Genomic DNA, 15,059 nt, shown 5'->3' on the forward strand with positions numbered 1-15,059 from the left:
TGATTTATTGTTTTCATTTTCTAAAAGTATAAATGACTTAATATCTTGTTAAAATGCACTTACTGAGAATTCTTATGCTCACCTCTTTGATTCCCTCTGATCATCTGAAGTTTTGCTTTGCCTGTTTACATTGCTGCTGTGATCTTTGACCTCTTCATTATAATGTTGTCTGGTAAGGCACAGTATGCATTGAATGATGACAGGCATTTGCTCCTACAAATGATAATTAACACTGAATTTAAAAAAATAATTCATATTTGACAGTTCACACCCGGGTTGCGTGACCATGTAGGCTATCAAATCCTGGATCATACAAGTCGTCTAAATTGGATGTGAAAAGATCTGACTTTTTCCACACAGCTCAAGATCAGTGTCACATGTAGGGGGAAATTTGTATTTTTTATTTTTATTGTTTTATCCCTATGTGTTTTATTCCTATGATGCAATGCTGATTTATTAGCATCGTTACTCCAGTCTTCAGTGTCACATGATCCTTCAGAAATTATTCTAAAATGCTGATTTGGTGCTCAAGAATAATTTCTTATTATTATCAATAATGAAAAAAGTTGTGCTGCTTAAAGGTGCCATCGAACGTTTTTTTACAAGATGTAATATAAGTCTAAGGTGTCCCCTGAATGTGTCTGTGAAGTTTCAGCTCAAAATACCCCATAGATTTTTTTTTATTATTTTTTTTATCTGCCTATTTTGGGGCATAATTAGAAGTGCGGTGATTCATGCTGCGGCCCCTTTAAATGCTCGCGCTCCCCACCCACAGAGCTCACGCTTGCCTTAAACAGTGCATAAACAAAGTTCACACAGCTAATATAACCCTCAAAATGGATCTTTACAAAGTGTTCGTCATGCATGCTGCATGCATGCGTCGGATTATGTGAGTATTGTATTTTTGTATTTATTTGGATGTTTACATTTGATTCTGAATGAGTTTGATAGTGCTCCGTGGCTAAAGCTAACATTACACACTGTTGGAGAGATTTATAAAGAATGAAGTTGTGTTTGTGCATTATACAGACTGCAAGTGTTTAAAAATGAAAATAGCGACGGCTCTTGTCTCCGTGGAATACAGTAAGAAACAATGGTAACTTTAACCACATTTAACAGTACATTAGCAACATGCTAACGAAACATTTAGAAAGACAATTTACAAATATCACTAAAAATATCATGTTATCATGGATCATGTCAGTTATTATTGCTCCATCTGCCATTTTTCGCTGTTGTCCTTGCTTGCTTACCTAGTCTGATGATTCAGCTGTGCACAGATCCAGACGTTAATACTGGCTGCCCTTGTGTAATGCCTTCGATCATGGGCTGGCATATGCAAATATTGGGGGCGTACATATTAATGAGCCCGACTGTTACGTAACAGTCGGTGTTATGTTGAGATTCGCCTGTTCTTCAGAGGTCTTTTAAACAAATGAGATTTATATAAGAAGGAGGAAACAATGGAGTTTTGAGACTCACTGTATGTCATTTCCATGTACTGAACTCTTGTTATTTAACTATGCCAATATAAATTCAATTTTTAATTCTAGGGCACCTTTAATACTTTTTTTGTTTCAGTCATGACTATTTCGGTAGTGACAATTTTAGATATTTTTGAGCCTAGCTCAAAGATGTACAGTTGTACACAGGAAAAAAAACAAAATTTTATCAAATAACAGAAAAAAAAAGTTTGCTTAATTGAAAAAATTAGTTTGGTAGTGACGTTCCTTAAAGTTACACACAGATTTTCAGATTTTTGAACACATTTAACTCAAAATGATGGTACCTATCTACTATGATATAGAGGTTATGAGAGGGAGGGACACAGGAATATTTCCTGATCAAAAATTTGTAGGGGTGTGGTTAAAATCAGTCTTGGCCAATGGACGAAAAACATAAAAAAACAACAATGGAAAAAATTTGCAAAAAATTAATTTCAATGTCATTTTCACAAGTTGAAATTTATGGGTTAGGGTTCGGGACAGCCACCTCCCAATTTGAAAGTACCCAATAAATGATGATTTTATATTAAGCTTATTGATATTTTAAATATTATTGTGGGATTCAATAGATAATAGAAGGATCTTAGTAAACTAAATCTAAAATTTGAGTACTTAAATGCTTGTTAAATGTGTGTTTTTGGTTGTGGGACAGCAGTTTACACCAATTCTGTAGAGTGGCCCATATATATATATATATATATATATATATATATATATATATATATATATATATATATATATATATATATATATATAATATATGAACCCATAATGGCAAGCAGAGAGCATATATCTGCTCAAACAAGACCTACTGACAAATATCTCAGGGCTCCCTACATCAGTGTCCAGATGTGGATCAACTACAGCAGGCTCATGTCCTCCATCATAAACCTCTGAGCCTGAGCGCTGACCTGTGCTTTAGCAGGAGTGACTAAGGCGACCTGAAGCACATCAGAAGCACCTCAATAGCACTGTGTGTTCTGACACAGTCCTGCCATAGTAATTGACTCCTGGACCAGGGCGGACAAGTTCCTCTGATGCTGACAAAGAATATTCTGACAAAGGAGGTGAATGAGGGACATGGACCTTTGGCAAATAGAGGTTTAAAACGCATTACTGTGAACTATCCTTTAGCAAAACTGGTCTGAAACTACTGAAGATATTTGGCGCCATCTCGAGGTCAAACTGAGAAATGCTACCTGATTGAAAGGATACTTACATTTATACCAGGGTGAGCTGTAGATATGTGTGTATGTATATCTGTAGATATTTATATCATACTTATGCATTTATGTATCATATATTATTCTTATTTATTAAAAGGATTGGGTAGTTAAAAAAATATCATGCATGTCATTCCAAACCTGTATGACTTTCTTTCTTCTGTGGAACATATTTTGGGTAACCAAAGTGTTTCTTTCTTAAAAATATCTTCTTTTGGGTTCTGCAGAATAAAGTTTGAAAAATAAAGAAATGATACATGCATTACTGATAAAAAAAAAAAAATAAATAAAAAAAAGTGACAGTAAAGACTTTTACAGTGTTCCAAAATATTTCTATTTCAAATCACTGCTGTACTTTTGAACTTTCTATTCATCAAAGAAAGAGGCCTATATAACCCTAGTGTTAACATTTGTTGGAAAATGTCATAAAATATGCATACTCGTAAGTGATAGCCAACTAGACTACACTTACAGGTCTCACCTTCTGAGAATTACTACATCCTGTCGTGACACGTAAGAGACTCCGTGTTCTCAACCACACTTAACATCGAGAGAAACTTTGTAGTCTTGGGAAACCATTTGTCACTCCAGGTAATCCACCATGTCACTTTACCATTATACATTTTAAACGCCTGACATCAGTTTTTTTTACTTCGAAACAAAGATGTCTTATATTATCTGCAAAAAGTATCGCTCACGCAACCTCTTATGTAACAGACAGTGTAGAGAACGCGCCTTCTTCAACGAGCTGATTGGCTGGAGGACCTGTCAATCAACACTTCGACGGCACTATCAAACTTGGTTGCGGTATGAAGTTTCTAAAATGACACTTTGGGATATATTTGTCGGCACAATGTTGCTGTTTTCGTCTAGAAAGGTGAGTGTTGTTCAGATTCACGTCAGTAACTGGGAAAATGATGGAAAAGCAGACTTTAACTTCGAAATTGAAACCATAAAATTAACTGAACGTTACGACTAGTGTTGGCTACTGTAACCTTTATAAGTGTTTACTGTACACATACTCCATTTTTTATTCTTAATAAACCTAAGGTATGTTTTGTTGATTTTTTTTTTTCAGACAATGTTATTTCATGTAACGGTGTGTGCTGATCCACTGTTTTTGCAGTTTTAGTCAGATAATAATCAGCTCAACTCTGATTTGCCTGAAGTACAAGTGGAATGTTATAATAATACAATGTTTTGTGATGTTTACATCCTGCAGTATGTTTCTCACTTTAGTTTCAAACTTTATGTTAGAAACTTTTTATTAAAATAAAAACGATTTCTGCCTGCAATGATGAACTGACTGCATTAGACTGCTGTTTCTCTGCAGTGGTTTTTAAAATTAAATGTTGGTGCTTGGTTCTTCAACTATAGGTAGGCTACTTTTGGTCCTGTAGAAAATAAATTGTAATCTTATTCTTAACAACACATGTATCACACCCTAAATAGGTTAGTTACTTTAAATTTCTATACATGGAACACACAAGAATTTTTTTTAGTCATGACAATTTCCCACAATGTCATTTCCAGAGCAATTTAAATAATTTGTTGTGTTTAATAGCATTTTGTATTAAAAAATAACAGTGATGGAACTGCAAATTCAAATTTTATAGTGTTATTAAATTTTTATGTATTTATTTACATACAATTAAATAATATTTTCACAGTCACATCTTTTCATAATATGATAAAATTACTGCTTGATTACTGGAAAATTACTGGAAATGGTGTGCAATAATAGTATTCTGTTTACAAGTGATTGAGGTTCTGAGGAAGTAAAAATTATAAATTTTTATAATATAAAAAAATATAGGCTAATTAAAATATAAAATACAATTCTTGAAGGTATGGAAAATGTTTCCAATAAAGTTTTAATGTGACCTTCATTCCATAAAACAAAAATTAAAAAAATTAAAAATTAAAAATTAAATCAGTTTTAGATTTAGGATATCTCCAGAAGGGGGATTAGGGCTGTGTGGCGCAGTTTGAGGTGTCTTGGCAAAAGGGGAGATTGAGACTTTGTTTATCAGTTTGAAGTGCCTTAACAGGTAGAGCTAGACAGCGGTACTGTCATGTGAGGAAGATCCATTTAGATCCGTTCTTATGGATAGATCTGTTTAGATCCACTCTGACGGACAACAACAACAACAAAAATAAAAAACTCCCTGAAACTTCCTAGCTCTTCCATCTAGATAGCAAATTTCTCTGTTTTTACTGTTATTTTTATTCCTTATGTTCTATTTTTATTATTCTTCTTTATGTAAAGCACTTTGAATTACCATTGTGTATGAAATGTGCTATACAAATAAAATTGCCTTGCCTTGCCTTAGATAAATCTCTAATAATAAAAAAATAACTTATGATCCATAAAGGGCTGATTTGTTACTCAAGAAATATATTTTTTTTATGATTATCAATGTTGAAAACCTATTTTTGTGGAAACCACAATACTTTTTTTTTTTTTTTGTATGTATTTTTTAGCATTGTAAATGTCTTTACTGTAACTTTTGATCATTTTAATGCATCCTTGCTTAATAAAGTGTTAATTTCTTTCAAACAAAATGTAAATGTAAGGTCATATTTATTCTTTTAGGAATTTGTCTAGTTGCAGTGATGCGGCGTGGAGATCCTCTCCCTCGAGCCTTTCAGGCTCCAGTGGATGTACATGCCAGTGCGGATGGCCAAGTGTACATGTTCAGACACAGACAAGAAGAACCGGAAGCGTCATCTGAGGATGAGGAATTCAATGTCATGGAGCTCCGGCCACGGAGCCGAGAGTCATCTTCACGGGAGAGAGAAAGAGTGGGAGAAATGCTTTTACTAGAACGGGACATTTCCCATGAGGACAATCTCAACAAACTGGCCCTTCAGTATGGATGCAAGGTATCTAGTTTGATTATGTAGGTCCTTCTCATGCTCATTAACATTATATTGTGCAGAATTGTGTATGTTGTATGATTTTAGGCCCTTAAAGGATTAGTTCACTTCTAAATGAAAATTTCCTGATAATTTACTCACCCCCATGTCATCCAAGATGTTTACGTCTTTCTTTCTTTGGTCGAAAATAAATTTTTTGAGGAAAACATTGCAGGATTTTTCTCCAAATAGTGGACTTCAATGGCTACCAATGGGTTCAAGGTCCAAATTGCAGTTTCAGTGCAGCTTCAAAGGGCTCTACACGATCCCAACCGAGGAATAAGGGTCTTAACTAACGAAACGATTGTTAATTTAAAAAAGTATTTTCACCCCCCCCAAAAAGGTTTTAAGCCAGTTATTTATATCTTTTGCTGTAGTGTGTCAATAGGAAATATCCGTTCACATTTCCAAACATTCATTTTGCCATTAATTGTAATAATCCAGTGAGATTTTTGAATACACAATAAGACTGATAACAGCTGGTGCTCCACATGGAGATCAGAGCTCACCATCATCGAATCCGTCTGTGATTACATGAAGAAACAGATGAAACTGAGGCAAACTAAATCCAGGAGAACTGTGGTCGTGTCTCTAAGATGCTTGAAGAAACCTGCCTGCAAAGATACAGTACTGTGAAGAGTTTTAGGCACTTGTGTTAAAATGCTGTAAAGTGAGGATGTTTTTCAAAAATACTGTTATAAATAGATTTTATTGATCAATTAACGTATATATACTAAATCAAAACAACATTTTGTGTGACCACCCTTTGCATTTAAAACAGCTCTTGTCCAGGTACACTTGGGCATCATTTTTCAGGTAGCTTTGGAGGCAGGTTTCTTAAAATCTCTTGGAGACACGACCACAGTTCTTCTGGATTTGGTTTGTCTCAGTTTCATATGTTTCTTCATGTAATCACAGACGGATTTGATGATGGTGAGCTCTGATCTCCATGTGGAGCACCAGCTGTTATCAGTCTTATTGTGTATTCAAAAATGTCACTGGATTATTACAATTAATGGCAAAATGAATGTTTGGAAATGTGAACGGATATTTCCTATTGACACACTACAGCAAAAGATATAAATAACTGGCTTAAAACCTTTTTTGGGGGGGTGAAAATTCTTTTTTAAATTAACAATCGTTTCGTTAGTTAAGACCCTTATTCCTCGGTTGGGATCGTGTAGAGCCCTTTGAAGCTGCACTGAAACTGCAATTTGGACCTTGAACCCATTGGTAGCCATTGAAGTCCACTATTTGGAGAAAAATCCTGCAATGTTTTCCTCAAAAAATGTATTTTCGATCAAAGAAAGAAAGACGTAAACATCTTGGATGACATGGGGGTGAGTAAATTATCAGGAAATTTTAATTCTGAAGTGAACTAATCCTTTAAAATTAATCATTCTCTACGGTTTCAGGTGGCTGACATAAAAAGAGTGAACAACCTTTTTCAAGAGCAGGACATGTATGCACTGAAGTCCATCAAAATCCCTGTGAAGAAGCATAGTCTGCTAACCGAGGCCAACTCTGAGCTCAGGAACCCTCAGCAAAGACCGTCCCATGATGCAGCATTATCAAACAGCACTGAAGCGAGCGTCTCGGGAAGACCTCAGGTGCAGGAGTACACCAATTACCTTAAAGAGGTGGACAGTGACATTGAGCGTCTGATCCAAAGCACAGACCCCTCAGAGGAGGTATTTTCTGGTGATTCCAGAGTATCCAGACGATGGGGATGGAGAAGCCAGCGCTTGCGCAGCTATGGTGCGGACTGGGGGATCCAGTGGTGGAACGCTGTAGTTGCCATGTTACTCATTGGCATTGTCCTACCAATATTCTATGTGGTATATTTTAAAACTCAAGAGAGTGGTGAATCTGTAGTGGACAATGGAGTGGTCAACATATCTGTGCCTACCTCAAACAATACAGGGGTGAGCGTCAGCTCAGTGAACCCTGGGAATATAATCGGAAACCACCTTGAGAAAAAGCAAGTATAACAATGGAAAATAATGATTTGTATGTGTGTGTGTGTGTGTATAGCCTTTGAGATTTGGTTTGATGCCTACAATTTTCTTTGGTACTTTGCAGATAAACTTAGTATTACAAGTTGACTACATCTACAAGTCTTTGTAGACACAAATATTATGGTAAATTGATCACCCATAATAAAAAAGGTAAGTTTTAGGTTCAAAAGACTAATATTGCACACTATCCCAATTTCTTTTGCCTGTAAAAAGAGCAAACAGCACATCATTCAAAATTTGTGTTCCACAGAAACAAGTTTGGAGCGACATGAGGGTGAGCAAATGATGACAGAAGTTTTCATTTTAGGTGAACTATGCCTTTAATTTCATTTGCATGAAGGTACATTCATGAAGGTACAGATGAGATTATAAACTGAGTGTTAGTCTGCTTGCACTGTGAAACTGTTGTTATTGGTTTCATGGGTGCTTTTATTTAAATGAATTATGAAATTGTTATAACAGTTTTTCTTTGTGGAGAAAGAAAAGGAAAAAAAAAAACTCATTATGAAACATATCATAAAATTGATCATACTGTTGTGGTCATGTCTTTGTATATCAATGCTTGATGAAATTAATGCAATGAAGGAAAAGCAAAAGGGTTAAATTTTATACCTGTGTGACTGAATGGTATTTTATGCTAACTCAAATTTGTATCTATTTCTTTGTTTTAATTTTTCCAGAACACTATTGCCAAATTGTTTTTCTTTTCTTTCTTTTTTTCATATGGAAAGGCACTATAGTGCCAGCAGTGCCAAAGAATGGATGTGTGTTAAATAACTATTTGTTCTGTCATTAGAAGTGCAATAAAACCAAGAACTAAGCTCATGGGCAGATGGACACATTTTAACCTTTGAATTGCGGTATTAAAACTTTTGAATCGGAGTTGGCCTACTGATTTTTCTTACAGATGTGTATTGCATGGGGATGGCCAGTGGGCGAGTGAATTAAACATTTTCAAATAAAACAAAGAGGGAAAAGTTTTGTATTGGATTCTAATGGTCTGAGAGCTGAAGGTAAAGTATGCTATTGCCTACATATGGTTGAATAGGGAAAAATGTGTTTTCAAATGGCATCTGTAATTCAGCCGTGGCGTGGAGCTCCTCTGTCATTTACCAATAAGGAAACAATTTAAAATGTTCCAGTAATGTTTGGCCTAAAGTTGCTTAGAGTCAGGGTTGTAAACACAGAGGAAAACATGGGCCTGAGTAGATTTTCAATCATTTTTTGGTAACACTTTACAATAAGGTTCATTAGTTAACATGAACTAATAATGAACTGCACTTCTACAGCATCAACATACTAATACATTATTAAAATCAAGAGTTGTATTTGTTAACATTAGTTAATGCACTGTGAAGTAGCTAACAAACTATGAACAGCTGTATTTTTATTAACTAAGATTTATAAATACAGTAATAAATGTATTGCTCATGGTTAGTTCATGTTAGTTAATGTTAACAAATGAACCTTATCCGCTTGTTAAGTCGTGACGTAAGTAACGCCGTTTCCGGGCAGTGCCCAAGGAAGTCGACCGGAAGTTGAAGTCGGCCGGGTGCCGCCATCTTGTAGCAGAACTTCACTTGCGTTAGCATCCCCATTGACTCCCATTCATTTTGGCGTCACTTTGACAGTGAATAACTTTACATCTGAGGCGTTTAAAGACTCCATTTGTCCATTATTTATTTCTAAAGATACACGACAATGTATAAAGGGCTCCATTACCTTCTATGTTACATTATGGCCCCGTAGATACAGTTTTTGTAAAAATAGGCTAACGATTGCGTCATAACCACTCGACTCTCTGTCGCACAGTAGAGAAATTACCGTACAGACAGGAGGAGAAGCTCGCAGGCAATCGGGGAGATGTCAAGAGAGATGGCGTACTGGCGTTACATTTTAAAATACTATACAAAATAATTAATCAGAATACTTACTCCTGCTTACTCACGCCAAAGAACTCCCCGCTCAAGCTCGCCGTCTCTGCAAGATTAACGATGGCAGTTTTCACGCACAGCTACTAGAAGATTTACATCTGTCAGACAGGTTGCGGACGTCATCAAGCTTAGTTTGAGTCTGCGCGTCAGAAACGGAAGTGCTAAAAATCGCTAAAAATGGGCTTCACTTGTCTCAATTGAGTTCCAATGGGGTCGCTGTGTCCATTTCTTTTACTGTCTATGTTTCCGGGTCCAAGCCTCAACTCGTTTCACTTGAGAATGCCATCGACGGCCGTTTATGAGCGGTATTTATTCATTTTAAACATCAATCATTTTAAAAAGTTAAACATTTTAAATACTTACAGTCTACACAACAGTCTCCGTGCTTACAGCGTCACAGATATTAATATTTTAATGATTTATAAAAGATAAATCATTGTCTGGCCATCTGGAATTTTTTGGTATGGAGATAAAGGTTATAATTATATATTTTTTGTAGTATTACACCACATCGTGTATGTATATTAGCACCATTTGTTGTTTTCTTGTGGTATGAGATAGAGCGTTAGGACCCGGAAGCGCTGCCGCGTGACGTCATACTTAACAACCGGATTGTAACCATTTTCTCTCCAATCGTGTCACGGAACTAGGCCTAATGTTTCAAGTATCTTTTGAATTTTGAGTGTTTGACGTATTATATTAGTAAGCTGTACAAACCCAATATATACAGTGTTTAAACTTTTCAGTTTTTTGTTACTGTCAACACCATTTAGAGGAAAAGTACTTACGCAGCGTTAGGGCTGTAGGTTTACCATTATTTACAGATACCTTCGACTCGATCCTACATTTGCGTGGTATTCTCAGGATGATGTAATTGTATTGATACACGTAGTAGTTCGTATACAAAGCTTCAATAAAGAAAAGTGTTGCCGAGACTGAGATTGTTGAACAGATTCTCCCAGAGCGTCCATAGTGCGCTAAAAATGCGGATTAGACAGACGAGGACAAGGTCATTCTATTTGAATGTCCGTCAATAGAGATGTCTCTGCGTGTCATTCTTTTGTGTGCCTGGGTGCCGATCTTCAACATGTTCTGCATTACATTCATTCTGGAGCGAGTTATATTTGGAGTCTTCTTTTAAAGAAATAGCTGTTTTATGTGAGGAGTCATGGACAGTTTTTGAGTTTGTGCTGCTGGCGACTAACAATGAACTCTTGCTTTTATATACTTGTATACTGTATGTTCATTTTTTGTTCTTGTCGTTTGTTCGTCGTCTTTGCTTTATGTTTCGCTAAGCTTTATTTTGCTTCGCTTTTGCTATGATAAAGAGACATCCACTCTTGCATTGCACATTCGTGCATTTTGGGGGCGGAGCAAAAAAGGGAGGGTGTGTTTTTTTGGGTTGATTTCAAATACAGTGTTCAACTGATTCTCAGGAATCACTTACTGCACCTTTAAATTAATCTGATTCTTTCTTTCTTAATTGTTTTTTTTTTTTTACATTTTTAAATTTTTTTTTTTACTTGTTTTAGAGGAACTGGCTTATCATGTTTGGGCCTTATCTAGCAGGCAATAGGCCACCAACAAATTGTCTCTGCCCACAGCAGCTATTTTTCCGTACACCATGTGTTTCCAGTCTTGTTGCACTTCTGTTCCAAGTCTTCTTTCAGTGTCCTGTTTTCTTTCTCTTTCCACATTAGTTTGTACAACACAATAATAGAGTTAGTATTATTGAGATAATACAGTAATATTGTGAAATATTATTACAATTTAAAATAACTGTTTTCTATTTGAATATATTTCACAATGTAATTTATTCTTGTGTTGGCAAAGCTGAATTTTCAGCATCATTACTCCAGTCTTCAGTGTCACATGATCCTTCAGAAATCATTCTAATATGCTGATCTGCTGCTCAAGAAACATTTAATGTGTACAATTGTACAAAATATTTGTGTACAATATTTTTTTTCAGGATTATTTGATGAATAGAAAGTTCAAAAGAACAGTGTTTATCTGAAATCTAATCTTTTGTAACATTATAAATGTCTTTACTGCCACTTTTGATTGATTTAATGCATCCTTGCTGAATAAAAGTATTCATTTTCTTTAATTTCTTTTCCAAAAAATAAAAATAAAAATTCTTACTGACCCCAAACTTTTGAAGGGTAGTGTATAATGCTACAGAAGCTTTGTATTTCAGATAAATGCTGTTCTTTTGAACTTTCTATTCATCAAAGAATCCTGAAAAAAAAGTACACAACTGTTTTCAACATTGAAAATAATCATAAATGTTTATTGAGCAGCAAATCAGCATATTAGAATGATTTCTGAAGGATCATGTGACACTGAAGACTGGAGTAACGATGCTGAAAATTCAGCTTTGCATCACAGGAATAAATTACTTTGTCAAATATATTTAAATAGTACACAGTTATTTCAAATTGTAATAATATTTCACAATATTACTGTTTTTTTACTGTATTTTTAATTAAATAAATGTAGCCTTGGTGAGCAGACGAAACTTCTTTTAAAAACATAAAAAATCTTAGTGGTTCCAAACTTTTGGACTGTACTGTATATATTTGCCATTTTAATTTCTTTTTAAAATTTTAGAAATTTTTGTCATCTTCAAGTTTTTATCATGTCTGTTATATAGTTTTTTTTTTATTATTTCAGTTGGAGTTATTTTAGTACATCAAGTTGATGAAACAAAATGTTGCCATTGCAACTAGCTGGGAATTTTTTTTTATTATTATTTCAAGTTTTTTTTGGTGTGTACCCACTGATTGTTCACTATTTACCCACTAAAAATAACGTTGAAATTATATTCTATACACTTTTTTCCCTAAAATTTGCCTAAATACTCAAAAACTAGTCAAATGGTTTTTCAGTAGGTTATGGCGGGATTAAACAATTCTATTTTTGTTCATATATACAGTAGAAGACTTAAGGCAGGTAATATCCAGTGTTAGGGGTAACGCATTATGAGTAACGCCAGTTATGTAATCAGATTACTTTTTTCAAGTAACTAGTAAAGTGAAGCATTACTTTTAAATTTACAACAAAATATCTGAATTACTTTTAAGTAACGCAAGTTACTTTGTTATCAATATATTGACTCACAGCTCTCCTGTCCCCATGTTGAGAGAAATCGGGAGTAAGTGCAGAGGTGTTTTGTGTGAACATGATGGTTGTTCTAGACTAGTTTTAGATTAAATGTGAGCATACATTTACTCATCTACTTCTCCTGCATCCTATTCTTCTGTATTCCAGAATGGCAGCACAGCTGAAAGGCTTGTTTGTTTGAGCTGCACTCTCTACTTTATAGGTGTGAATTTGCATTTCCTTCAGCCTGAGGCTTATTCATTTCACTTTTGCCAAAAATATAACTTTTTGTTGTTATAAAAACAAACGCAAAAAAAGTAAAAAAGAAAAAGTAGCGCAAAAGTAATGTAATGCATTATTATTTTCCATAAAATGTAACACAGTATTGTAAAGCATTAATTTTAAAAGTAACTTTCCCCAACACTGGTAAAATCAAATATGAATAAAAATTTAATTCTAATTAATATTTTTATTAGTTCAAATGTGCTACTTTATTGAAATATCAATACTGAAACAGTCAACATGGGTTTGATTTTATAGCGTTAAAAATCAAAAGAACAGGAAGAAAGGAAAAAAACGGTATTGTTAGCGTTTGTTCAACAGCTGTTTAGACTCAGTCCCATGCGATCTCACAACCTGAAAGCTTCATCTCACAGGCACAGCTCTCAGAAACAGTCTCTGCTGTGATCCTGCTCCAGGCCCCACAGCTTTGGCCCTGTGCCTTCTCCACGTCTGTGTCTCGGCTGCTGCAGCACAGACTGGGGCCGAGGACCACCCCTTTCTTTGTCTGCAAACCCAAACCGCAGTTATTACGCAAACCTTAACACTCCCAGAGCAAGTTCTGATGTGATCTGTTTGATTTCTGCATTATCTCAGATTTAGGAATATTATCTCAAATTTTGAATGCTGGTTAGACTTACAGTATAATACAGACAGACTTGTGAGTAATAATTGAAAAGGCTGAGAACCTCCCTTTGTGTTTATTCTGAGTGTTTTACAGTCCTGAAAAGAATCTGTAAATCTATTAAAAACATGCATACACTCTTATCCATGAAGAAACTTTAACATCCATGGAATAAAAAGCTTCTTTATAGAGGAAAAAGTTTCTTTAGATTATTAAAATATGGCCCTTTTTTGGAGAAACTATGTTCACTGAAAAGTTTCTTTGGGAAACAGAAATGGTTCTTTTTTGGAACCTTTATATTTAAAAGTCTAGAATGTTTAATTGGCATAGATAAACTCACATCAGGCCTATGCGAGATCTTGTTTTGAAGGGTCCGAAATAGGATCAAGTAGCCATTTGTGTGTGTTGTGTTGTGCTTTGTTTTCTTATGGTCGATTTTGTGTACTTGTGGGACAAATCACTCAATCTGAAGCATCTGCACTGAGTAAAAAACAGTGAAGAGATTCAAACTCTGTGGCTTTAAAGACTTTGCTCACTTGTGCGGTTGGCAGAATGCCGTGCGGCCACAAAACAGCCCTAATCCTTTTTCCAAGGAGCTTTCAACACTCATCTTTCTGGCAGTTTTTCCTCAAACTCCTTCGTCTGCATATAGTTTGATGGTATTGTGTGCGATGTCCACCAGAGGGCAGCCTTATCCTAAAGTTGCAGATAAATGAAAGCGTTCCATGTACTGTAGATTGTTATTTACAGTACGCCTTAGGTATTGCTTTCATTTGTCCCTTGAAACTTTCTTGCACATAGCAATTTCAGGCTTAGTTCATGGGAATGCATACATATAGGTTATATAAACATATATATGCATACATGTGTATTATGTTAAGCAAAGCTCAAAGCTCATGTTGCATATGATGTTGTTTTAATTCAGGTGTTTATTTATCATAATTTACTATGCATGTATGTGTGTTTGATAAGCATGGTTACGACGGGCGCTGGAGAGAATAGGGGGTTTTCTTCTCCCTGGGGGATTGAGCAGACACAGGGTAATTTGTAGTGAAATTTCCAGCAGGGTTCGTTTTGCAGGTGGCTGAGAGCACAGGGCGTGGTGAGGAATGAGAGGAGCAATTTGCTGTCTGAAGGCTGTGAATATGAGCATTGTTGCACAGCAGCAGGTTGGGTCGTGAGGCAATGGGCTTTGAGATCAGGGGCAATTTCATAGCTGGAAAGGTGGCAGAGTGAGAGATCAAAACAAGAGAGTGATCCTTTGAGGCATCTCTGCAGACAAAGAAAAAAAAAAATAGGGTACGATATGTGACTGAACATATTTGAAATTATATTATGTTTGAAATTCCATGAGCTTTTTTTGTTTGTATGACATTCTTATGATTAATGAGATTATGAGATACTGCATTAAATATTGATATGAGAAAATAATAAATTTCTTTTATATGAGC

The 15,059-nt window shown here is 35.3% G+C and overlaps 1 protein-coding gene across 5 annotated transcripts; it reads left to right on the forward strand.

The window, feature by feature from the left end:
• Positions 1-3,174: 3,174 nt before the first annotated feature.
• Positions 3,175-8,547, forward strand: lysmd4 (LysM, putative peptidoglycan-binding, domain containing 4). 5 transcript variants are annotated; one of them, XR_007181698.1, is made up of 6 exons: positions 3,176-3,319; positions 3,446-3,605; positions 5,325-5,614; positions 7,063-7,628; positions 7,730-7,815; positions 7,916-8,547. XR_007181698.1 is itself a non-coding variant. In XM_048169240.1 (5 exons), exons 3-5 carry the CDS (start codon positions 5,345-5,347, stop codon positions 7,731-7,733), a joined length of 840 nt encoding a protein of 279 aa, XP_048025197.1. In that variant the 5' UTR covers positions 3,176-3,319; positions 3,446-3,605; positions 5,325-5,344; the 3' UTR covers positions 7,734-8,547. The 5 variants fall into 5 exon arrangements, 3 of the variants coding, with proteins under 3 accessions (XP_048025196.1, XP_048025197.1, XP_048025195.1); XR_007181697.1 differs by having other exon boundaries at positions 7,063-7,815; XM_048169240.1 differs by having other exon boundaries at positions 7,730-8,547.
• The last annotated feature ends 6,512 nt before the right edge of the window (positions 8,548-15,059 follow it).

This window comes from Megalobrama amblycephala, linkage group LG19 (genome assembly GCF_018812025.1).
Source record: "Megalobrama amblycephala isolate DHTTF-2021 linkage group LG19, ASM1881202v1, whole genome shotgun sequence".
Taxonomy (NCBI): domain Eukaryota; kingdom Metazoa; phylum Chordata; class Actinopteri; order Cypriniformes; family Xenocyprididae; genus Megalobrama; species Megalobrama amblycephala.